Here is a 24,184-nt window from a genome sequence, read left to right as displayed (position 1 = left end):
ATTCCAAGGAATAAATCGTAGCACGTTTTGAATTGTAAAGACTTTATATTGGTATGAACCAGATCAGCAAGTGCTTCCAACCCAGCCCAAAACACTTCTCAGTTAAGAAGTTTGGGATTTCAAGCCAAAGGTTTCTGTGCATGAACCCGCACTGAACTTAAGGCCCCTCTAGGTTCATCTATATACACGAGACAAGTGGGAAGATGAATCGATAGTTAGATGGATGGATTATAATGTGTTTTATATGATATATAGAAAATACTCTTGGAGTGCAGGGATGGCCAGTAGCAATCATTCTCGGAGGTAGGCACCAGAGCATTGAGTGATTTGTAAAGGTCAAACCCTTCAAGATATTTTTTTCATATTTCATGCAATCCCATTTCAGATCTTCTCATCTATTTGTGTACACGTCTCTGACACACGTCTCATCTGGGACGGGGAGAATGGAATTAAGAGTCCATGCTAGACAGATAAGGTTTGGGATAGAATAATCTCATAAACATTCTTCATTACCAGCACTTACCCCCTGGATGCTGCCATGGTATTTTCCATAACTTTTTTATCACATTGCCTTTCACAGTTGTTTAATTAACTGGGGAAGCTCGAACCGTTTTACTTTGCAAGCGAGAATCCGCAGACTCGCCAGTTTGTCGTAAGGCTGCTGGTGCAGTCAGGCTACTCTCTTCCAATACCGTTGGAGTTGTTATTTTTTTCATTTAGTTGTAGCTAAAAGATCAGAAAATTGAGGGTCAGATCCTCAGCTGGTGGAAATCGATGTAGCTCTGACAATTTCAAGAGAGGTACAGCAATTCACACCAGCTGAAGATCTGATCCTAAATCTGGTCTCTGTAAAAGGGAAAAGGGTTCGCTTGAATCTGCTGGCACTGACTGCAGGTTCACACTACCGTAATTCCATTCACGTCAGTGGAGTTAGTCCTGACTTACTAGTCTAAATCAGAATAAGGCCCAGAACTTTGCAATCAGATATGAAATACAGTCAAATTGTAAGTTAATTTCCAGTCCTTTCCAACCTTGACATTAAAAAAGTTTATATTTCCTTGGTGCCTTTAATATTGAAAGATCATTCAGTAGCTGTGGGCCCAATGCTACAAACACTTATCAATGTGAGTAACTTTGCTCACATGAGTAGCCCTGTTGATTTTAATAGGACTATCTATGGGAGTAAAGTTACTGACATGTACAAGTGCAACGTTGGGTCCTGAATCCCAGAATGCTTTGCAGACTATGGGCTCGCTCGCTAATCCTTAGAGGTGCTGAGCATGCTAGCCCAGATCCAGCAAAGCACTTAGGCACATGCTTAACTTTAAGCACATGAGTAGTCCCCTGGGCTTCCTTCCTGCTGGCCTCTGGAGAGCTGTCGTTTGCCCACTAGTGAAATGAAGCAGACTCTGTGGGGAGATGTGGTGGCAGTTGCACTTACAACCATTTGGAACAGGAAGTGAAGGTGAATATGCATCTGGTGGAAACTGCAGGGCAGTTACCCAAACATTGGAATTGGTCTTCGACTCTCAGTTAACACCCCAATTCTGGCAAAATGCCACGAGATCTTTAAATAACCACAAATGATTTTTATAGTAATGACACTGATCTCTTATATAGCAATTTTCTTGTAGATCTCAAAGCGCTTCACAATCGTTATTATATTTCTCCTTGCAACACCCCTGCAAGGTAGGGTTGTGCCATTATCCCCATTTTGCAGATGGGGAACTGAGACACAAAGAGACTAAGTGACTTGCCCGTGGTCACACAGGAAGTCTGTGGCAGAACATGGAATTCAACCTGGGCCTCACTATTAGCAATGAACATACACCCATAAAGCATCGGACAATACATTGTTTCCAAAGGAGAGTGCCTTGTGCCTTATTAACAGCTGGGGCATTGGTTCAGTGCTGTCTTAGAAATCAGAGGGCTACCTGCTGAACCATCAACGCCACTTCATACAACATCTGAGTGCTCCTGGGGTTCTCTTGAAAAGGCAGGATAGAAAGTGGGGAATTTTCATCAGTTTCAGTGGGCTCAGGGTCAGATCCCAAGCACTGACTTGGCTTGCCCCTACGCTACTGTGGGGTCCATGCTATTTGCTGTGCAACTTTCTGCCTAAATCTGTCTGTCCTGTACCCTCCTGATTAGTCTTTGCCGTGACATTGTGTGTTCACATAACTCCACGTCTCCATTCGATGGATACCTCAAGCTGCAAGTTCTCCTAATTGTTCACAAGTCAGACATGGTTGGAGAGGAAAGAGCTAGCTGTGTTGAGGTGATCTAGTCTGTGTTAACTAGAAAAGGAGGACTTGTGGCACCTTAGAGACGAACAAATTTATTTGAGCGTAAGCTTTCGTGAGCTACAGCTCACTTCATCGGATGCATGCAGTTACTGAATAAATGTGTTCGTCTCTAAGGTGCCACAAGTCCTCCTCTTCTTTTTGCGAATACAGACTAACACGGCTGTTACTCTGAAATCTGTGTTAACTGAGGCTATGTTGGGGGAATTGAGGCTTTGCTTGTTCTTGAGCAGGGAAAGCTGCTAATTTCCACTTTGTGCATCTACTTCAGGCATGGAAATGACTGCTTGTTCACAAGTATCAGGGGGGAGCCGTGTTAGTCTGTAGCCACAAAAACAAGGAGGAGTCCGGTGGCACCTTCAAGACTAACAGGTTTATTTGGGACTAAGCTTTCGTGGGTAAATACCCCACTTCTTCAGATGCATGGAGTGAAAATTACAGATGCAGGGTTGTTACTTGTTCACAGGAAACTATAATAATTATTATACATTATCATCATCATCATCATCATACCTACTACCTCTTATATAGCACTTTTCATCAGCAGCGCTCTTAGGGCTGTTCCATGGAGGTCAGTAGCATTAGCCCCATTTTAAATATAGAGACACTGAGGCACAGAGCAGTAAGAAGTGACTTGCCCAGCAGACTAGTTGGAGAGCTGGGAGTTTCCTGAGCCCCAGGTTAGTAATCTGTCCACTAGGCCACACTGTCTTCCTCTAAGCCTAATAGGCTGTGGAGAATGAAGGATTTTCCTCCTACTAGGCTTAAAAGTGAAGCTTTGGGCAGAAAAGTGACTAGGTAGAAACGGCACCTTCTTACTCGGCCGATCCACTCCCCATGTGCCTTTAAAGCTCTAACTAGCATCATTAAATCTTTGATTGATTTGTAAGGTCAAAAGGGACCCCTGAGATCATCTGCTCTGATGTCCTGCACAATACAGGCCATAGGATTCCACCCAGAGATTTCTGCATTGAGTCCAGCAACTTGGCCCTATACTGCTAGTTATCTGGCTGGTTGCAGCCCAGCTCTGGGTGAGGGAGCTGGATTCTGTTCTGTCTCATGCATCATCAACATAATTATTAATCAAATTCCAATAATCTTCTTGTCCTTCCCCTCCTTTCACTCTCGCTCTTTGCGTCCTGTTTGCCAGCTGCTTGGGGCAGGGTCTGTCTTTTTTACTTCTCTGTCTGTCCAGCATCTTGCACAATGGGCCCTCCGTCCCAACTGAGGCCTCTGGACACCATGGCAATAGAAATGCGAATGAATGAGGTGGTGAGCTGGGGAAGAAGAGGGTGGAAGGGACAGAGAGGGAAAGAGAAAATGGAGAGAGATGGAGTCAGTGAGAAATCAGCTGTCTCTCTTTTCCACCATCCATTCCCAGGCGATCCTTCTACATGCTCTAAATTAATTTCAAAGCCAGAGGGAGCAGAAAGGGGAGTGGGATGGGGGAAAGAACCTTAAAAAAAAAATCACAATGCAGAGAAGCGTCCGTCCCCTGTCTAATTCCTGCGCTGGCCTGTAGCCGATGGTGCTGTGAAATATACAGCAGCAAGCTCTGACATTTCATTTCTGCAGAGAATTGGAAAAGGGCTTGCTGTAATTCATCGCTTCTTGTAACTCAAACCCTTTCTGACAGGAGTACCTGCACTGTCTTCTAACAGTGGCAGCACTCCTGCTATAATTGGACATGAAAAATGATGTCGTGTTTGGACATGCAGGGAAGATTCAGCTGGGGGCTGGGTGGGGCAAGTTGTGGGCTAAAGTGGGATGGCAGGGGCTGGTTCTGGCTGGTATTTAAGGTGTCAGTATTAGCAATGTGGGGGATGGGAATGGCTAGGGGGGCATCTGCCTGGGGACCCGGGTATGCAGAAGTGTTAGCAGCATCTGCAGTGCAATCCCTCTGTTGGGACTGAAGCTGCCAGGTGCAAAGGATCATGGGAGACAGGAAGCTTTACTCAGAATGGTACTATGGGAGGTTATTTGTATGAGCAAGGTAAAAACTCCCAAATCACCCGTCTGCCTGTTTACATGTTTTATTTATTAAAGGGCCCGATGCTCCCCTCCTGTAATGGAGCCAGATCAAATGGGCAAGGGAGTCAGAAAACAGCAGCACCCACAGAAGTCCCAACTCAGGTGGGGAAACTGAGGCACGGGGCACTGACATGACTTGCCTGAGGACAAGTCAGAGGTAGAGCTGGGAATACTCCTTGGGTCTCCTGCATGGAGAACGAGTTGGGAATAAAGCCTGCAATAAGGAGGATTGCCCTGTGCGAGATACGGCGGCCTGTACTATGCAGGCATTCAAGCGCAATGTTCCTGGATGAGGAAAGATGGCCCAGTGGTTAGAGCGATCGCTTCAGGCCTGGGTTCAATTCCCTTTCTTCCCACAGACTTCTTGTGCAACCTTAGGCAAGTCATTTAGTCTCTCTGCACCTCAGTCCCCATCTACAACAAAGCCTTGTCATGACAGCACCGCAGAGTGGCAGCGTAGAGCACCCAGTGGGGTCAGACTAGCCGATCACGAGGGTCTCTTCTGGCCTTAAACTCGATGCATCTGTAAAAGGGGCATAAAAGCACTTCCCTAATTCACAGGGATTTGGTGAGGAGAAGTACATTGAAGATTGTGAGACACGCAGGCGCTGCTTATTTGGGGCCACATAAGTACCAAAAATAGACGGATTGTAAGAGCAAAAAGAACGAGGCGTACTTGTGGCACCTTAGAGACTAACAAATTTATCTGGCCATAAGCTTTCGTGGGCTAAAGCCCACTTCATCAGATTCGTGTAGGATCAGTAGGAAGATATATATACACAGAGAACATGAAAAAATGGGTGTTGCCATACCAACTCTAACGAGACTAATCAATTAAGGTGGGCTATTATAAGCAGGAGGAAAAAAAAACTTTTGTAGTGATAATCAGGATGGAGGTCCTTTCTCGCCTTAAAATCAATGAATCAGATTAAAGGGAGCCATTCTGTCTTTGAAACGTATAGCTGAACGAGTTTGGGATAAATCCATGTGTTTACTAGTCTGTGGTGAGGTCATGGGTGAAATTAAATAATTTGTTACCCTAGTGTCAGCCCAACAAGGATCATCTAGAATAAAGAGCCACAAACATTGCTGTACAGTAAAGCATGGGCAAAGGCGAATTGGACGAGTAATATAAATAGGTCATTTCCATCCCTAATCCTTGTGGTCCAGAGATTCTGTAAATGCTGCTGCTCTGTGTCATTAGAACAGAAGAACGGCCACAATGGGTCAGACCAATGGGTCCATCTACCCCAGTGTCCTGTCTTTTGACAGTGGCCGGTGTCAGATGCTTCAGAGGGAATGAACAGAACAGGGCAATTTAGATCCATCCTCTGTCATCTAGCTTCCTCGTTTTATGTAGTTCCCTTAATGTGGTGGGTTTCTTTGGCATTTTCCCCACAACAGAGATGTTAAATTTAATTACACCCTGGTGGCTAGTACTGAGCAGTTCAGCTGTATCACCTCTTGGACCAGATCCTGTGCTCCACTGAGGACTATATCAAGAATTACCCCTGCCCTTATGTGTTCCAGAACTAGCTGCTCCAAGGAGTAGTCATTTATGGTGTCTAGAAATCTTCTCTCTGCATCCCGTCCTCAGGTGACATGTCCCCAGTCGATATGGGGATAGATGAAATCTCCCGTTATTGTGTTTTCTGCCTTAGTGGCCTCTCTGATCTCCCCAAGCATTTCACAATCACTGTCGCCATCCTGGTCAGGTGGTTGGTAGGATATCCCTGCAACTAAACTCCGATTGTTCAAGCATGGAATTTCCATCCATTGAGATTCTGTGGGACACCTGGTGTCATTACTTCATTTGACTGTATGCTTCCTTTCACATATAGTGCCACTCCCCAACCAGGGCAACCTACTCTGTCATTCCTGTATATTTGGTACCCTAGTATTATCATGCCATTGATTAGCCGTATTCCACCAAGTTTACGTGATGCCTTTTATGTCAATATCCTCCTTTCATGCCAGGCACTCTAGTTCACCCACCTTAGTATTTAGACTTCTGGTATTTGTATATAAGCACTTGTACATGTTGTCATTGTTCAGTTGCTTGCTTTTGTGTGTTATACTTAAATGGGACTTGATTGTTCCTCACTAGCTCCTATCTGTTCTTTACCAACTTCTTTCCTTTAGTCAGTAAAGGCAGCTGTTAATTGGATTAACAACATTACGGTTCTTCTTTGCTCCTGTGCTGGAGGTTTCTGTTCCTGCTCAGCACCATGATCCCTCTGCCATTCAGCAAGGTGAATCCCAGTTGAAATCTCATGTTTGATTAGGACACAAAATTCCCCTGCCACTGTGCCCACTTCTGACACGGATCTGGCAGGACGCAGTTAGCATTTCAAAGGATTTTTGCCTCGGAGGTGGGGGCGTTCTCAATAAACACAGTACCAACTGCCCAGGATGTTCCGGGGCAGATGGAGAGGGGTGAAACGGTACCTGAATCTCATCTGTATCTTTGAAGGGAAATGTGATGTGCTAGTGAGATGTCCGTGGAAAACTCTCTGGGTAACTCATCTGTGCTGACTGATGGCTTCTGGCAGTCCCGTGGTTACATGAATGTTGTAGTGAGGTCCTTCTGGCACTGTATTCCTATATCCAATTTTACACTGATTACCCATGGGCATCATTCCATTAACTTCAACGGAGTTACTCCCCACTCACACTAGTATAAGTGGGTGGAAAACCAGACCCATTTGGATCCTGTTGGATTCAGATACCAACTGGACGTTCCCAGCTCATGCCCACCAATGTCATATGCTAAATGGAAATGTCTGATCTGATCATCTACAAACTTTGGAGAATCTCAGATCCAGGCTTCAAGGCACAGAGCCTCTCCAGCTGTAACCCAAGGGATGTGATGTGAGCCTAGAGGGCCACAAGATCTCCCCTGAAAAGCACCTCACACATTCCAGGCCCAGCCACTTGACCCCATGGAAGATGCTCCAAGAGGGCCCCACAGGGTGACCTGGGGGATGGGAGTCAAAGGACCCAGGCTTCCACCTCTGGATCCGCACCCCTCCCAGTGCATGGTAGGAGGCAGCACAAGTTAATAACGTTGATTTAATGTACTCTTGCTCTTACATTCCATGGGCTCCCCTCCTTTAGAGGGCTCAGTGAACAGCTGTGTCATGTACCCCATGTGCTAGCTGTGAGCGGACTCCATGTTTCTAAAACTGGATCTCTAGTAAGACAGCTCATTGCAGAGGTGCTGCAACTGCAGCTAGCATTCCAGCCATGTGCACACAGACTGGCTTCCTGGGGCACCCTCCAAACTCTTCCCTCCTGCAACCTGTGCTCCTTCCTCCAAGTTCATTGCAGGTTGTTACAACATGGAGAGCCATGGAAGTATGTCTCCTGAAGGCACCATGCTCTCCAGGGGTCAACAAAGCCAACCAATAGGTGCAGAGACAAGGGGGCTCCATGAAGATGCCTCTTGCCACTGGCAGACCCCCCTGAGATCCCTGGATTAGGATCTGGACCAAGGCTTCCTCCCCAGAAAAGCCTGTCTCCATCTCTCTCCCCAGATAGACACTGCGTAGTAAACTCTGAGTGATGCACCTCTCTGAATTCCCTTTCTTCTAGGCAGGTTATTCCCTCATTAGGGAAGGGCTCCTCTGCCTGTTCCCCCACTCCTCTAGCCCTAAGCTGCCTCCCTGCTTCCAGACTTTCTCCACAAGAAGAAAGTTTTATGATGGAGAGAGGGAACTCAATTATTTCGCTCTCAATGTGTCTCCCTATAATTGGTGTCTTTCATGTCAAGATGATCTCAATTTGTATTATGGGCTCCGTGCACACAGCACTTTCTCTTTGGTCTATAAAGAAATTGTCAAGTGCATAAATCATAGTGCACATTAAATTACGCTATCCTTTTACTTATTAATTTCCCCAGTTTTTTCCCCTCCACTGGATTCTTCTTCCCTCCCTCTTTCTCTCCTCTGCCCACTGCCTATTCTCTCTTCCTCCCTTCCACCCTCTCTCCACCCCTGTCTGATGGCCCATTTTCAGAAAGTAGTGACCAGTGGGTTCAGTTTCCCTCGTCATTGTCCGGTACTCTGACTCTTTCCCTACACCTCTTGCAGTTGATCACATCAGACCCTTCACCCAGGGTGATGGGAAGGAGCTGTCATGGCTTTCCAAGAGCCCACAGTTGAATTGGCAGGTGTCTTTACATTGATTTCAGTGGGCTTTGGATCAGTCCCAACTTGGGATGTGTCACTGATGTTATGTAGTGCACTGTTCGATCAGGTCTTCCTCTAGTGGCTAGCCACACCAACTGTAACAACTTACTCCCCTTAAAGCCAGTCTTGTACGGCTGACGTAGTACAGGCCTGTGATTTGGCTGTTGAAGATCCTGGGTTCAGTCCCAGCTAATATGTTAGTATTCTGGCCAAGGCTACTCTCAATTCCAAAACCAGAGAATGGCAAATGACAGGGCCAAATTCTGCTGCCTGTTTTGCTGGTTCAAATCCCTTGACTTCACTGGCCTTGCATGGGCATAAGAGTGGGCAGATATTGTCCTCTAGGGTCTAGAGGCACTGAGCTGCAAGACAGACCTCTCTTCTGTTGAATGTGAGTGTGATAATAACTGTAGTCTCTTTATGTCTATGTACATTTCCCCCTCGAGACAACAATGCAGCAGGATCCTCTAGGCCCTCCATCATGTTAACCTACTTGTCAGCCACTTTGATAGCTTTTTAATACTAAATATGTTTGCGGAGCAATTAGAATAAATCTAGACAGTTATGAAATACTTTCCGAAAGCGGGGCCGAGGCCGGGGGGGGGGGGCAGGGGGGAGCCAACTTTGCTGTTCAACCGAGACTAAGCAAAAATAATGGAGGAGAGAATCAACATGGCTGGACTGCAGCGTAAAAGGAGACCAGGGCAGGTTAGAGGAAAGGGCTATGGAGGTCCTAAATATATAACTACTCAAGTCACTGGTCAGTGGAGTCTTTTATTGTGACTGGCAAGAATGGGGAGTGCTAGCCATAGAAGATACAAACAAAGGAGCATGCTGTATATCCCTCTCACAAGGTCAGATGATTTAGCATTAACATGGTTGATGCTAGCATTATCTCTCTCGCTCTGCCACAGTCCGTGCAAAAGAGGAAGGAAGGCTGTTTGCAGCAGAGCCTTTAGGAGGGATTCTGGCAATCTCAGAAATCCTCCTTTGTTCTCCCTGGGAGCAAAAAGCTACATTAGCAGTCCTGCTGCTGTTACAGCAGGTTCTTCGCTGGGCCTGACTGGGGACCTCTGCTGGCCAGGTGCAGGGTGCGAAGGGCTCACCTCAGCCCCCCACCCATCGGGCCTCCACCAGCGCTGAACCCCCCAGCCACATAGTCGGGAAGTAAGGGAGCGAGGGGTTCCTTGCCCCGTCTCCCAACCCCAGCCCTTTTACTTCCTTCTTTTAACTGTTCTGCATTCTTGTTGCCCGCTCTTAAATAGCCACTGTGTTCTGCATATGCAGAAAACCCTGCTGCTAAAAGGAGCACGCTAAAAACCCAACAGCACAAGTAGGGGATCTGTGGGCTCCGTTGTTAATTGCACTTCTCTCTCTCTGTTTTTCCTTGCAGATGAACAGACCAATCCAGGTGAAGCCAGCGGACAGCGAAAGCCGAGGAGGTAGTTGACTACATTGCTCCTAGCCACTGCGCTAAGTTTAATTGTTGTCTCTGGCTTCTCTCAGGCAATGCGCTGATCAATTAGCAGCGTAATCACTGCCAAAGAAATTCCCTCTGCAGCAAAGATTCTCTTTATTAAATCTCCTTTCCTTCGTCTCACTTTCCTCATATTCAATTATTATTTGATTTTAAAAGGCAGGCAGGTGCCAGTGATTGCCTGGGAAACAAATAACTGCCTTGTTAAGAAATGAAGCATCAGGCACTGACTTATCAAAGTTTAACGGCACTGACAGCAACTTGTCTCTTGCAGACCGTGCTCTGCCATTAGGCCAAACTGCAACGATGGTTCAGTTGGGTTAGAACACTGTGTCTCCAGCCCGCATGTTTCACTGTGGTGACTAAACGTGGATGGAAGCTTCTCTGCCTTTGGAGAAAGCAAACTTACTCTGAGATATTTCCTGCACCTGTACCGGTATAGCGTGATGAACATACCATATAAACTAGATTCTCAGCTCAGTGACACGGAGTTACCCTGGATTTGCACACGAGTAACTGAGATCAGAATCTGCCCCTGGCCCATATCCAAGTCCCTTATTTAGTGACCACTCAGTGGGTCACCCCAAATGGGTTGCCTCCATTAGGTAGTTTTCAAACAAAATTGTGTTGGAAAGCTTGGAGATGCTTCACTGGGCTTCCCTAAAACAGGAAGTTGTCTGTCAGATATGGTCCCAGCACAGATTTTATTGTATACAGAAGGGTTATGTAGGCCAAGGACTCTTTGTTATTCAGTGTTATGTATTTATCAGCCTCTATGGTATGGCTACATCTCTCTGTTTCTATCTACATGATGGTTTCTTCCTACTCCAGTCAAATCTCTTCCTATTCCTTTAATTGAAATAAGAGGTTGATATTGTTGATCACACTACCAATAAGGCTGTCAAGGACAGCTTGCATAGTGCATGCTAGTGATTATAGAATCAGTATCAGTGTCTGAATAGGCCAGAGTTTTCTGTTAATAATAATCTGGTTCTTCTCTGGGTAAAAACTCTTTGGGCCATTTTTCATTAATGTAAATTGCCTCTTTCTATGGGCAACGATTGAATTATCCAGCAACAGTTGTCTAAAGTGAATGAAGCAAATCACAATAAAAGAGCAGAAGTTATGTTCTTTTTAGTCAAAAGATTGAGAGATCCAGTGGTTTGATCAAATACAACCAGAGGCTGAAATTCACCAGTGGCTGGATTCAACTGGAAGGCATAGATGACAACCTGGCATTATGAAATGGTGGAACTGGTGGGTTGACAGAGATTCCATAAGATTGGTTATCTTATGGTATAATTGTGTCGGATGGGAGTCTCTGGAATAACTCCACTACTGTGTAATCAAATTCAGGGATCAACCTTGCTCTATTGGAGTCTGAGGGGCTACTCCTATGAACAAAACAAGATTTGGGAATGGCATATTCCAATGGTATCGATTAGGAATGGTCGTGTCCCGTTTCTTTCATTCAGCAAAGGAAAATTTAAAAACCGTCTCTCAGATCCTCAGCTAGTGTAGAACAATGAAATGTCATAGTTTTCAATGGAGATATGTCGATTTATGCCCCAGCTAACGATCTGGGCCCATATCTCCATCTGAATTGGCATGCCCAGGGCACTTGTCAAATGATGACCTCCTGGGTCAGCTGCCTGGCAGACAGCTGGGGCCAGATGCACATTCCGGCACAGCCCAGGATGACAAGCGTGTGTGAAGGGGTGGTCTTTTGTCTGCTTAATTAGACACACCAAAAAATAATAATTAGGCCAGCCAGTTTGCTTAGTGCCTCCAAATCACTCCCTTTTATGCAGATCGCTAATAGCAGACACATGCCTGGCTTTCTAGAATGGGTTTTAAGCCTCTCTTGCCAGCAGCTGCTTTCAGGAAGGTGGGTTTGAACTGCAAAGTGCATCGGTGGCTGTTTAAATCATCTTTACCCATCACACTGACAATCGCCTCCCCGCTGTATTTTTAGCTAATTATCTCCCCTCTCCCACCCACTATCCTTGTTTATTGTGTCTCTCTGCCAGGATCATAAGATGGGGCCCAAACATTTGGCATTGAAATGAAAGCCACGTTGTCCAAATTCCCCACTGACAAGCTGCTTCTGGGCTAGGGAAGTTGCAGGACAACATGACTCAAGGGCAACTATGGGAAAAAAGAACAATGGGCACCCAGGGGAGGCACTGTATGAAAACTTAGACTCTGTGAGCCCACTGGTTAAAGCAGGCACAGCAAGCAGAATGCTAAAGAGGAGTCTGTGTATCTTAGGCGCACATCAAAAGGCATCATTAGGGCTGCAAGATAAAGGTCAACTTCGACAACAAAGAAACTTAAGTTATAGCTATAATACACAGCACGTGTGCCCTGTTTGAAGAGGAGAGGGACTGGCTCTAACCCACAGCTGTACAGCAAAAGCCCCTGACTTTCCCAAAGTCCACCAGATACACATGACACTCCTTTCCACCACCACCCTCCCCTCTCCCCCTCCTCTGGGGAAGTGTTTGGTGCCCTGTCATAGCATTACAGGGAGAACAAAGTGCTGTTTTACCAGGTAGTTCACTGGGATGCCTTTACGGAAGGCGATCCCTGTGAAATGAGGTCTTGTTCTCTGTTGTGATGGACACATGAGTTCAGATCAGATAAGAAGCCCCGCATTTCCCCCAATCCTTCACCCTAAAATTGAAACAAACCTGAACCCAGAATCTACTCCGAGAGAGGAAGAAGTCTGGTTCATATCATACTGCATCGGTTTTGCATTTTTCACTCCCACCTCTGTGCCTTTTTGTTTTCCTTTCCTTTCTTTGGATGTGTTTAAAAACACTCCCATTAAAATATTTTGGCATCTGGTTTGGAAGATGACAGCACTTTTCAGTACTCTTTGTTATTTTCATTAGCCTAAGTGCCCATCAAATTAGAAATACATGATTTTTTAAGTTATATTTTTCTTGAGAAAGCAATGGTTTAAATTAGAGGGGGAAAGTGTTTTGCAAATTTCACAAGAGTTTTAAGAAATTCCTGAAATTCAGAATTTAATAGAGTGTGGAATCCTCTCTACAGAATTCTTAGTGAGGGGTCAAATAACTTATTGAAAGGTTATCATTTTTATTACATTCTCTATCAGGTTTTATCCAGGGTAAAATCAATAGGTCTCTGTAGGAAATTAGTCAGGCTAGACATTATTCTAAAACTTAGCACAAAACTCTGGTTTCATAGAAGTCAATTGCAAAACTCACCTTTACAGCTGTGATGTCAGGATTTCACCCCATAGTAGAGATTGTAATAGATCATCACCATAGCTAATGTAATTCTCCAGGGAAAGGGGATAACTCCCTGCTAAGTTCTGTCATTGTGAAAACATCCCTATTGAAGTGTTAGCAGTTTCTATTCGTTTCTATGGGACTTTTGCATTAAGACAGGAGATTCTGGCTTCTAACCCCACTTTCCGCCCTGAAGAAAAGTGGCAAAGTTAACCAAAGTTTTCCAAATCTCAGGAAAGGTTTTAGGTGTGGTAAGTGATTTGGGGGAAAAGTTTTGAACCAGTTATTTTATTTTATTTTATTTTATTTTATTTTATTTTATTCTTTGCATCCGATGAAGTGAGCTGTAGCTCACGAAAGCTTATGCTCAAATAAATTGGTTAGTCTCTAAGGTGCCACAAGTCCTCCTTTTCTTTTTGTGAATACAGACTAACACGGCTGTTACTCTGAATCCTTTTCTTTTTATTTTATCCTGACATTCCCCCGTCTCTAGCATTGACTAGACACTTTGGCTGCAGCACTTGCTGTTAACTTGAAATAAACCCAGCCTCTAGATTCCCCTGGCTTGTATTGGGCAAAAGACTTTTAAACACAAAGGACTCTTCTTCCACTCCAGTTACTCTGTTAGTGATGTGTAGATGGATTGTTCCCTCCCAGAGCTGATAAAAAGGATCCATATAGGATAACATGCTAAGAGAGAGATACACAATGTGATACACTGACCCAGTGTTAATCTCTGAATGAAAAGACCCTGGGAGTGGTGTCAGGAGATCTCCCGGGCCTTATGTAAGATTCACAGGAAATTGCTAGACTAAACAAAACAAAAAGCAAGTTAAATAAAGTCCAAAGGTGGTTGAGAGTTGAAAGGTAGCAGTGCCCTGCAGAGAGGGATTAGACGGTTTTGCAAGAGAGTCTCCATTTAATTCCATGACAGTGTTTTCTGCACGCAAGGCATCACAGAACAAACACCTCTCTCTCTCTCTCTGGCTTTCCTGGATGAAAGATGTGATGGCAGCTGCTGTAAAGTTTTGATTGCCATGAATTTCCTATGACTTGCATGATTTCATTATTTGGGGAGGCAAATGTCCCTCTAATCAGAATGGTTTCCCTGTAAACAGTTGCTGGAAAATAGAGGGGTGGAGGGTAGATTCCTTTCCATAAGCTAGTTTTGAAGCAGCCTGGTTATGAACTATTTAGTTTTCCTTATGCTTGGTTCTGATTCATCCTAGTTCTTGGGTAAAATGGCTTTACAGCTACCCATGGCTTGATGTTCATTCAAGGTAAGCAGTACATTTTTGAGCATGCAAGTGGAATATTACTGTAACATTCAAGAATAATTTGAACTTGTCCGTGCAATTTCAGCTATGGATCTTGAAGCACTTGTCAAACCTTATGGACCTGATTGCCCTGTGCCATGGGAAACCCAATGAAATGGGGGATAAAGAGGAGGAAATCTCAGGGCAAATTTTCTGTTCTGTTGAGGGTGGGTGGTGCCTATGGGCATCTTCCCGCTGGACTTCCTTAAAGAGAAGCCACCTTGCAAGCTGGGAAGGGGGCTGTGGAAGTGTCACCCTTGCTCCATAATGCCGGTGGACAGAGAGGGGCAAGCCTTCCAGTTCTGGCACCTGGCCTACAGACGCTCTTCCTAGACTAGGAGGACTTGTGGCACCTTAGAGACTAACCAATTTATTAGAGCATAAGCTTTCGTGAGCTACAGCTCACTTCCTCAGATGCATATCGTGGAAACTGCAGCAGGCTTTATATATACACAGAGAATATGAAACAATACCTATTCCCACCCCACTGTCCTGCTGGTAATAGCTTATCTAAAGTGATTTCCAGCACAAATCCAGGTTTTCTCACCCTCCACCCCCCCACACAAATTCACTCTCCTGCTGGTGATAGCCCATCCAAAGTGACAACTCTTTACACAATGTGCATGACAATCAAGCTGGGCTATTTCCTGCATAAATCCAGGTTCTCACATCCCCCCACCCCCATACACACACAAACTCGAGTTTGTGTGTGTATGGGGGTGGGGGGATGTGAGAACCTGGATTTATGCAGGAAATAGCCCAGCTTGATTGTCATGCACATTGTGTAAAGAGTTGTCACTTTGGATGGGCTATCACCAGCAGGAGAGTGAATTTGTGTGGGGGGGTGGAGGGTGAGAAAACCTGGATTTGTGCTGGAAATCACTTTAGATAAGCTATTACCAGCAGGACAGTGGGGTGGGAATAGGTATTGTTTCATATTCTCTGTGTATATATAAAGCCTGCTGCAGTTTCCACGATATGCATCTGAGGAAGTGAGCTGTAGCTCACGAAAGCTTATGCTCTAATAAATTGGTTAGTCTCTAAGGTGCCACAAGTCCTCCTTTTCTTTTTGCGAATACAGACTAACACGGCTGTTAGACTCATGCAGAGCCATCTGGGGGAAGAGCGGAAGCTCTGATACGGGAGGCAGCTAAGCCCCCTTTTCATGCATGATGAGGGAGATCCATGCTGAGCAGATCTCAAGGGCTTGATGGGGGCCATTGTTAACTCTCGTGACACCCCCATGAACTCAATAAGAGTCATCACAGTCCTTTTACACCAAGAGAAACTGAGGTATGGTGTGACTTGCCTATTGTCATCCAGTGAGTGAGGGCCTCCCTGTCTCTTGCTCTAACCACTGTAGTCATTACTTTCATTAAGGATCAATATTACTGTCAGCTTTGTACATATATGAAGAACTGGTAACAGCTCCAGGACTGGGAATCAGGACTCCTGGGTTCCATTCCTGCTTTTGCCACCCACTTGCTGTCTGACCTTGGACACGTAACATCCCTGGGCCTCAGTTTGCCCTGGATCCTTATCCCAGGCTATATCGGTTTAAACAAAATCTCATTGACGCTCTAATGCTCACTGCTTTGAAAGATGATGCCCACGTCTTTGTGAACGGCATCTCCTTTTCCCCATATATCCCCTCCTCCGGACCTTTGCCCCAAACAAGACTGTCTTACAGGAGGAAGCAAAAAAAGAAAACATCTATTCGTTGCATATTCAATACTGCACAATAACATGGGGCTGAGTTGCAGTATCACTGCATGATGGGGAGAAAACAAGACAAAGAAAAGGCTGTTTAAAAATAATCTAATGGGGCTGCTTAAAGAAATCCAGTGGGATGAAAGGAGAAGATAAAATAATGAGTCACGGGGGAAGGGAGCCTGATACTAGGCTCCAGGTGCAATTCCGTGGGCAGCAATCTGGTCTCTAGTGGGGGGCATGTGGCAAGCCCCATTTGCAGGGTGGGTACAGTGGGGACAGCACTAAAGGGGATTGTGGAACTGCTGGAGATGTCACTCTGCAGAGAGTTTAAACCAAGGTCTCTGCCCTCAGTGTTTGGCAGCTGTTGAGTGCAGTGACGGGACATGGTGTTTTTCAGTCACATTATCCTGTAGTGCTTCACCAAGGAGGTACAGAGAGGCTAAGTGACTTGCCCAAGTTGGGAGGGGTGAGGACTGTTAGGGGGCTTATTCCTTCACCCACTTACTTCCCTGGTCCTTCTCGCATGAACAGAAAGCAACAATACCCGAAGTCCAAAGGTGCAAACAATTCAATGTTTATTGGGGTGAACTTCCAGCAAGCATGATTCCAGTTTCCTTCCTTAGTATCCTCCTTACACAGAGCCTTACACCTGTGTCCCTGTTCCCATTCCTGCCCTTAGCCAAACATGATTCTAATTTCCTTACCCCCATTCCCTGTTCCCATTTCCCCCTTCAGCAAAACATGATTCCAATTTCCTTACCCCCATTCCCTGTTCCGATTTCCCCTCCCCACACCCACCCACCCCATTTCCTGATTGACTGCAGACTATATAGTAAAACTTGAGTTCTTAACCAATACCTTAACCAATCATTTTCCTGAAATTTAACTAACCGATCCTAACATATTGTAACATGATTGTGTAACCAATTATATCCCACCACCTTAATTAGTTTACACCCAGCAAAATTAATTATACAGCAGACAGAAACAATCACAGAACCAGACAGAGATTATACAGACAAACAATAGCAAAGTGGGAACTATAATGACAAAACAATACAGAAGTGAGGATTTCACATCCCAGCTATTGATAAGTGAGTTCTTGCCAGACAGGATGCTATCAAATTAAGTTTCCTTTTACGTTTTCTAGGCACTTCCCTTTCTCTGGAGGCGATAGGCATTATCAGGACAGGATTGTATTCCTAACAGCCCAATAGCACCTTCTTTCAATGTGACTAGTTGGGATGTGAGGAGGTGACCGTTCGCTTCCCAGCTTATGGCTGCCTCTGCTGCTTAGCCAAAGGCCTTAGCCTAAGCACAGGGCCTCAGACTGTCACAGTAAGAGAAGGCCCTTACACTCGCAGACAGTGATTTTGATTCTTTCTTTTATACCGCTATAACTAGCCAAGTGATAAGAATACACCTAAATTCTTAGAGTACAGGCCTTTACATCTATATCCTAACAAGGACATCACGTGTAGACGTACCCAAACTAGTTTGATTTAGTGAGATCAAAGCTCGCTCAATTCACAACTGCACTGGCATGTGTCTATGTACCCACGACCCTGAGTGGGCAGGACTAGCCCATGCTGCCATGGTTTCACTGCTATTGCTACTAGATCAGAATTAGCCAGGGTATGTCTACATGTGCGGCAATCACACCTCCCAGTTGCAATGTAGACACACCCAAAGGTAGAGAACCAGGATTAGACCCTAGATTGCTTGATCAACCCACTAAAAATGACTGAACCTTCTGGATCCAAAACTCAGTGAAATCAAAAGGAATCTTTCCTTTGATGTCATTGAGCTATGGAGTAGACTCGCTTTGCCTAAGAGAAGTTAGAGATTCTGTGGTATTTTCCCTGTAGAGTTAGGATAATCCTGACCTGGCATCCCCTTTCGCACTGAAATTGTTTCTAGTGGCACATGTGGCTCTCCGTGGGACTTTGATTAAGGTCACCGGGCAACAAACATCTCCCTCCTTGCTGTAGAAACCTAAGAGTAGGTCCTCATGCCTGGGAGGGAGCTATTGCTAAATGCACAGGACCGAATTCTCAAAACCAGGCTAAACACAAGAGCAAACAGGTACCTGGGCATGCATATTATTCAGCATGCCTCTGGATGATTCTTTTCAGTGCCTCCACAGTCCCCTCACTATCAGTTAAAACATCAAATGTGTGTCTGAGATAGCGGGCCCTGAAAAGCGTTATATGCAGAGATCTTATATTTTGATGCGTTGCTTGGATTATTGTAATGGTCAGTGCATTACATTCCACCCTCACCTATCAAGCTATGTCTCGGGGACACATGAGTGCATTCTCTCACCCCGGAAATTGATAGATAGATTCCTACCAATGGTATCAGGTTCCAGAGGGGGAGCCTGGTTAGTCTGTATCAGTAAAAACAACGAGGAGTCCTGTGGCACCTTAGAGACTAACACATTTATTTGGGCATCAGCTTTCGTGGGCTCTATTTTTCACTCCATGCATCTGATGGAGTGAGTTTTAGCCCACAAAAGCTTATTCCCAAATACATTTGTGAGTCTCTAAGGTGCCACAAGGACTCTGCATTGTTTTTAAGCAGTGGTAACTGGATCAGACCCATAGCACATAATTGTCTGTACATTAAAGTTACGTGTACTAAGGAGTGTATTTTTAAACCAAATATTAAAGGAATAAAAGAATAAAAACATTTTTCATGAATTTTAAGTAGCTTTATAAGAGGGCACATAAGGTATGTCTATACTGCAATTAGACACCCGCGGCTAACCCATGTCAGCTGAGGGACTCGAGCTAATGGGCTGTTTAATTGCAGTGTAGATGTTTGAGATCGACCTGCAGCCCAAACTCTGGGATCCTCACACCTCCCAGGGTCCTGGAGCTTCGTCTCCAGCCCGAGTCTGAACATGTAGACTGCAGTTATAAAGCCCCTTAACCCGAGCCCTTCGAGCTCGAGTCAGCTGGCACGGGTCAGCAGTGGGGTTTTAACTGCAGCGTAGACAAATCCTCAGTCTGCATAAGAGAACTTACAGAGGCAGCATGGTCCAATGTATCACATGCTCAAGAGATCAGGAGTCCATTCCTGGCTCTGCCACTGACTTACTGGATGACCTTCAGCAAGTCACTTAACCTCCCACCCTTTGCATTTCTTGTCTATTTAGATTATAATTTTTGATGGGTAGGGACTGCCTCATACTTCAGGGATGCACAGCTCCCAGCACCATGGGGTTGGCCGAAGCATGTAGGTGTTACCATAATACAAATGACATTGAAAATAATGTACATGGGAGTAGAACTTAGGGACTGTGAATGGCCAGCCTTTCAGATGTGCGGAGCAATGCGGGCCACCAATTCATGCACGGACATTTGAGGTCTTTTTAACAATAGGACAATGACAAACTACCCAGGGGGGGGGGAAAAACAAAGGTTCAAGTGACAAAAAATGTAACCTTATAAAATTCCACCTCTGTAAACACAACTCAACACCCTAGTTGAATTTGGGAACACATTACAATCCTGGTAACTTTGTAACGTAAAGGTTGCTTGTCAATGAGTTATTAAACGGCATTAATAATGCATTTATAGCCATGTTTCACAATTAATTTGCAAAGTATTTATGGCACAGAACAGTTGGAATGCATTAGTATAATCACTCCAAGTGCATTGCCTTTATTGCAAGGGCTTTGCTCATCATTCTAATTGGCTTGTTATTACACAGAGATGTAATAACCCCTCTCTGCATAGTTGTTTATAGCACATCAATAGCAAACACATTCCCTTTATTGGAAATGATGTGTGTTTTATTATAATATAGCCAAATAAGTGCAATCCTTGTAGATGAATGAGGTTGCTAATGAATTGGCTCCCTAAACAGTTGAAAAAGCAAACCTGTTGTTATATATTTTGCTATCTGAGGTATAATTGTAGTTATGGTTACAGCAGTCTTCTTTAAAAATGAAAAGTCACAATGGAGTTATTTTTTTCTTTTCAGTGCTCAAGAGAGAAGGTTTGTTTGGCTTTTACTTGTAATTTACAAAATACAAGACTATGGTTGAAATTTTCAAAGCATCTTCCTAGGAACTGGGTCATTTAGGCAGCTCTGAAACTCTCATCCTATATAAGTATATCTACCATTAATGTATTATTTTATATCTGCACAGAGGTGATGATCCACAGTGAGAGCTAGAAACCAGGACCTCTCATCTCAAAAATACAACTTGTCACTTGAGCTGAAGGAGAATCTCTGTTTGCTTTAGTAGCGTTGGGGCTTGTAGCCTTTGTGGTTCACCAGCCATTAGGGGGTGATAGAACCACAAACACTACAGAAGACCTGACATTCCACTTCATAAGGGGCAGAAAATGCAGATACAAGCTTCCCATGTTACACTTTCTCAGATACTGTCTCCTTCATTACCATGGTATAAACCACAGCTGTAGAACTAGTAGAAAAATGCTATCCATTTTCCATTAACAAAAATAAATTAAATGAAACATCAGCGCTCCATCCAAAACTGCGGCAGTATTTTTTGGTTCATTGGCTAAATGAAAACTGAAACATTTAGTTTTATGTTTTTGAAAACTGAAAAAAAAATCTTTTTTTTTTCATGAATAATTTTCAGTTCTATTTTTTAATCAAAAACCTGGAAAATGTTTACTTTTTCAAAAATGAAAATCTTCCCCAATAGCTTTTTTTAAGTAAAAAAAAGCCATTTTTCATCCACATAATGTTTTAGTAAATATAATTCTCACCAGCAGCATGAAGCGACCATCTCCAATGGGTGTTCATTATTAAAACTTTTGAAAACAAAGTTCAGGAAAGAAAAAGTTTTTTTAAAAAAAAAAACCTGTTTTTAAAAGATGACCAAAATGTTGTTTTACTTTTGTGTATTATTTATTTTGGGGTAGCTATTTTAAAGTAAATCTTTAATTTACCTGAAAGTTAATTTCTTTTTTCAGAGCATGAATATGGAACAAGTAGCACTCTCCCTTCTACACGTAAGCTGAATACAGTCATTAAAACAGGAAGAATTTGGAAACAGTAGCATATTCACTGCAAAAGTCCACTTTTTGCTCTGAAGGATTTTTAGGTAATGAATGCCCCATATTTGCCCACAGGGGCTATGTTCATGCCTAACCCATTCACTAATCAATGTGGATAATATTGTTGAACTGTATGCAAAGCAAACTTTGTGCACCATCTTGGAGAACAAACAGGTTTGATGGTGGGCTGATTTCTTGTAGATGACACAGCAGAGGTTGTGGAGTAGCTCTACGCATGCAAATCCAAAGCTGACGAAAGCAGTTCCATCATCTGGTTTCTCTCCCAAGAAGATATCTTAGCTCTCAAAATGACAATCCATTTTTACTTTGGACCCATGTTTTTAAAAAGTACCCACCAAGCGAAGCATTAATTATGGGGCTCTAATTCCTTCAGGAAGCTCCAGTGAAGCACTTGTGCTTCTGTCTCACAGTTGATATCATCATATATATGGCTTCCCTTAACTCATCAGGGAAACTGACCTTGTCTATGTACAGAGCCTTTGTCAGTATAGCTTTGCCAGCAGAGCCCCCTAGTGGAGATGCAGTGTAAGCTGACGGTAGTAGTTCTGTTGCCATAGCTACACCACCTTCCGGAACGACATTAGCTAAGCCGACAGAAGCTCTCTTCAGTTGGCCTAGTTGTGTCCACAATAGGGGTTTTGCTGGTATCGCTATGTTGGCTATGGGGGGTGATTTTTTTCCCCACGCACTTTTCCGACACAGCTATGCCAGCAAAATGTAGTGCAGTCTACGCCTCAGATCCAGTGTCTTACTTAGCTAAGTAGCCAGCACTTTGTGCATGCTCTGGAAGCACCATCCTGTTCCTGGCTCGGTAGGTTTGACAGTGATGTGGGGTTAACATGGACATCATTAAAGAAGGGCCTGAACCCAGATCCCAAGTCTGAAAGTAACACCCTGGCTTAGCGCACATGGTTATATCTCCCTCTAGTGTCTTGCTCCTATGACTCTAAAAGCCTGATGCTCACAGCTCATAAAGTTACTCACTTAGTACTCAAGTACTAAGGAGCATGTGCTTTTGGACCCTGATTCAGTAAGGTACTTAAGCATGCCTGACTTTAAGCACCTGGGTAGTCTCACAGAAGTCAGTGGGACCACTTACATGCTTACAGTTAGCCACGTGCCGAAGAACTTTGCAGAAGTTGGGCCTTGATGAGGAGGACTTGTGTCCTGTCCATGCTGATAACTTGTAGTGCCTGGTCACAAGTCTGTTAGATGGAAACCATGGAGACGTGCACGCTTGAACCTGGACCATGCTGTGATTTCCATGCTTCTGTCTTCCAGCGCAGCTGAGCTGTGGGAAGGACCCAGGGTTGTTTTAGTGAGCCTTAAATAAACAGAACCTTGTATAATCTCGCACTTTACAGATATTCAAGCCTTCATAGAAAGTGGGGGCTGTGTATAGACAAGTCTGATATTCAGGCCATTGTAGCAGGTGCTCAGCTCTTCCTGGAACCATTTGCTTGGGTGCAAACCCTTCACTTTCCTGGGTAATCCACATTCTTTTTTAAAAGTGCATTTTAATATGGTGCAGACACCAGGAAATATCTGAACAGTACTTGATGCCCTCTGTTGTTTGCAAAGAGATTTAGAATTGAGCAATTTAAAATAAGACCATCTCAGTCCTGCAATCTTAAAGCGGGCTAAACTGTCATTGATTTGAGTGGGGGTTTTACTGTGTGATGACTGAAGAGTCTTTCCCCTTCGCTACAAATGACAGATACCTGTTCAGAGCCTAGATTATAGGATCAGAATTTATGACAAATTTTGAGATTCACAAGGTGCCATAGGGCAAAAATACTTTCCCCCCTGTGGTCTGCACTGCAGAGCTTAGTTGCTGTATAATCTGCACAGTGTACGTGAACTCATTTGGGGGCAGATTTTTAGAATTTAGCCTTCCGAGCTCCTTGATAAATTGGATAGCGCTATGAGCAACATGTGTTACTTTTACCCAGAGACAGTCTGGGCTTTACAGATCCCTAATGCACTGGGAATCATGAAACCTGGATTCTTATTCCTGCTTCTGTCACGGGTCTGCTGGGTGCCTCTGGACAATTGACTTCTTTCTGTGCCTCAGTATCCCCACTTGTAGAATGAAGATAATGATACTGATCTGTGTGAAGTGCTTTGAGATCTGCAGATGATACACAGCTTTAAAAAGCAGGTAGGGAATAATTTAGGTTAGCCTTAACAACGAAGGGGTGATCTTACCGTTCTTACTGCCAATACAAATTTATTGAGTGAACCAAGTATCATTAGAGACATTGAGTTCTTGACCCAGGAATCACATGTTGTTTATAAGAAATGTTCAGCTGTGTTACTTACAAAGCACCTTGCATTATCCAAGCTGAAAAAAATCATCATAATCATATTTACTTTTCCCGATCAATGCTTTTCTTTAGTGAGGTGTAATTTTTGCATCCCATTCAGCTTGAGCAATGAAAGTAAACTGGTCAGTATCCCTTTAAAGTCCATTGCAATTTCTATTTTTTTTCTGTTCCATTATTTTTAATGTCTTACACCATGTTGTCACTTTGGTAATGTAAATCACGGTAACTCCAGTGGGAGCTGCTGCTGGCATAGCTGAGACTAGACTATAGCCCAGTGGAACTACTCAGATAAGTAAAGTTACTCACATGCATCAGAACTGAGCCCTTAGTGGGGCGTGGGGGGGGGTTGTAGCACTGAATGCTTTTAGTAGGCATGCACGACCCGCACAGTACCTCCTGCCCATGAAAATGTTGTCTGACTGGTAATTAATTCCCCAAATCTTTAGTTTATCCATCTCATGAGTCACTGAAGAATGGCCAGATGCATTGATTATAAACCACAAACAC

At 44.2% G+C, this 24,184-nt stretch overlaps 1 protein-coding gene across 9 annotated transcripts in view; it reads left to right on the top strand.

Annotated features, from left to right (window-relative positions):
- The window catches only part of CELF4 (CUGBP Elav-like family member 4), an 892,259-nt gene that overhangs the window by 461,357 nt on the left and 406,718 nt on the right, over positions 1–24,184 (top strand). For all 9 annotated transcript variants that reach the window (XR_014711730.1, XM_084628820.1, XM_084628815.1 and 6 more), the window contains exon 3: positions 9,918–9,966. Coding sequence is in view for 8 of the 9 variants with exons in the window: in XM_084628820.1 (XP_084484946.1) it covers positions 9,918–9,966 (49 nt within the window). In the remaining variant the exon portion in view is untranslated. The remainder of the gene's footprint in view (positions 1–9,917; positions 9,967–24,184) is intronic.

The sequence above is a fragment of the Lepidochelys olivacea genome (genome assembly GCF_965140295.1).
Source record: "Lepidochelys olivacea isolate rLepOli2 genome assembly, chromosome: 5".
NCBI classification, from domain to species: domain Eukaryota; kingdom Metazoa; phylum Chordata; order Testudines; family Cheloniidae; genus Lepidochelys; species Lepidochelys olivacea.
The sequence above is the reverse complement of the archived record's forward strand: the minus strand, read 5'-3'. Positions and strand labels throughout refer to the sequence as shown.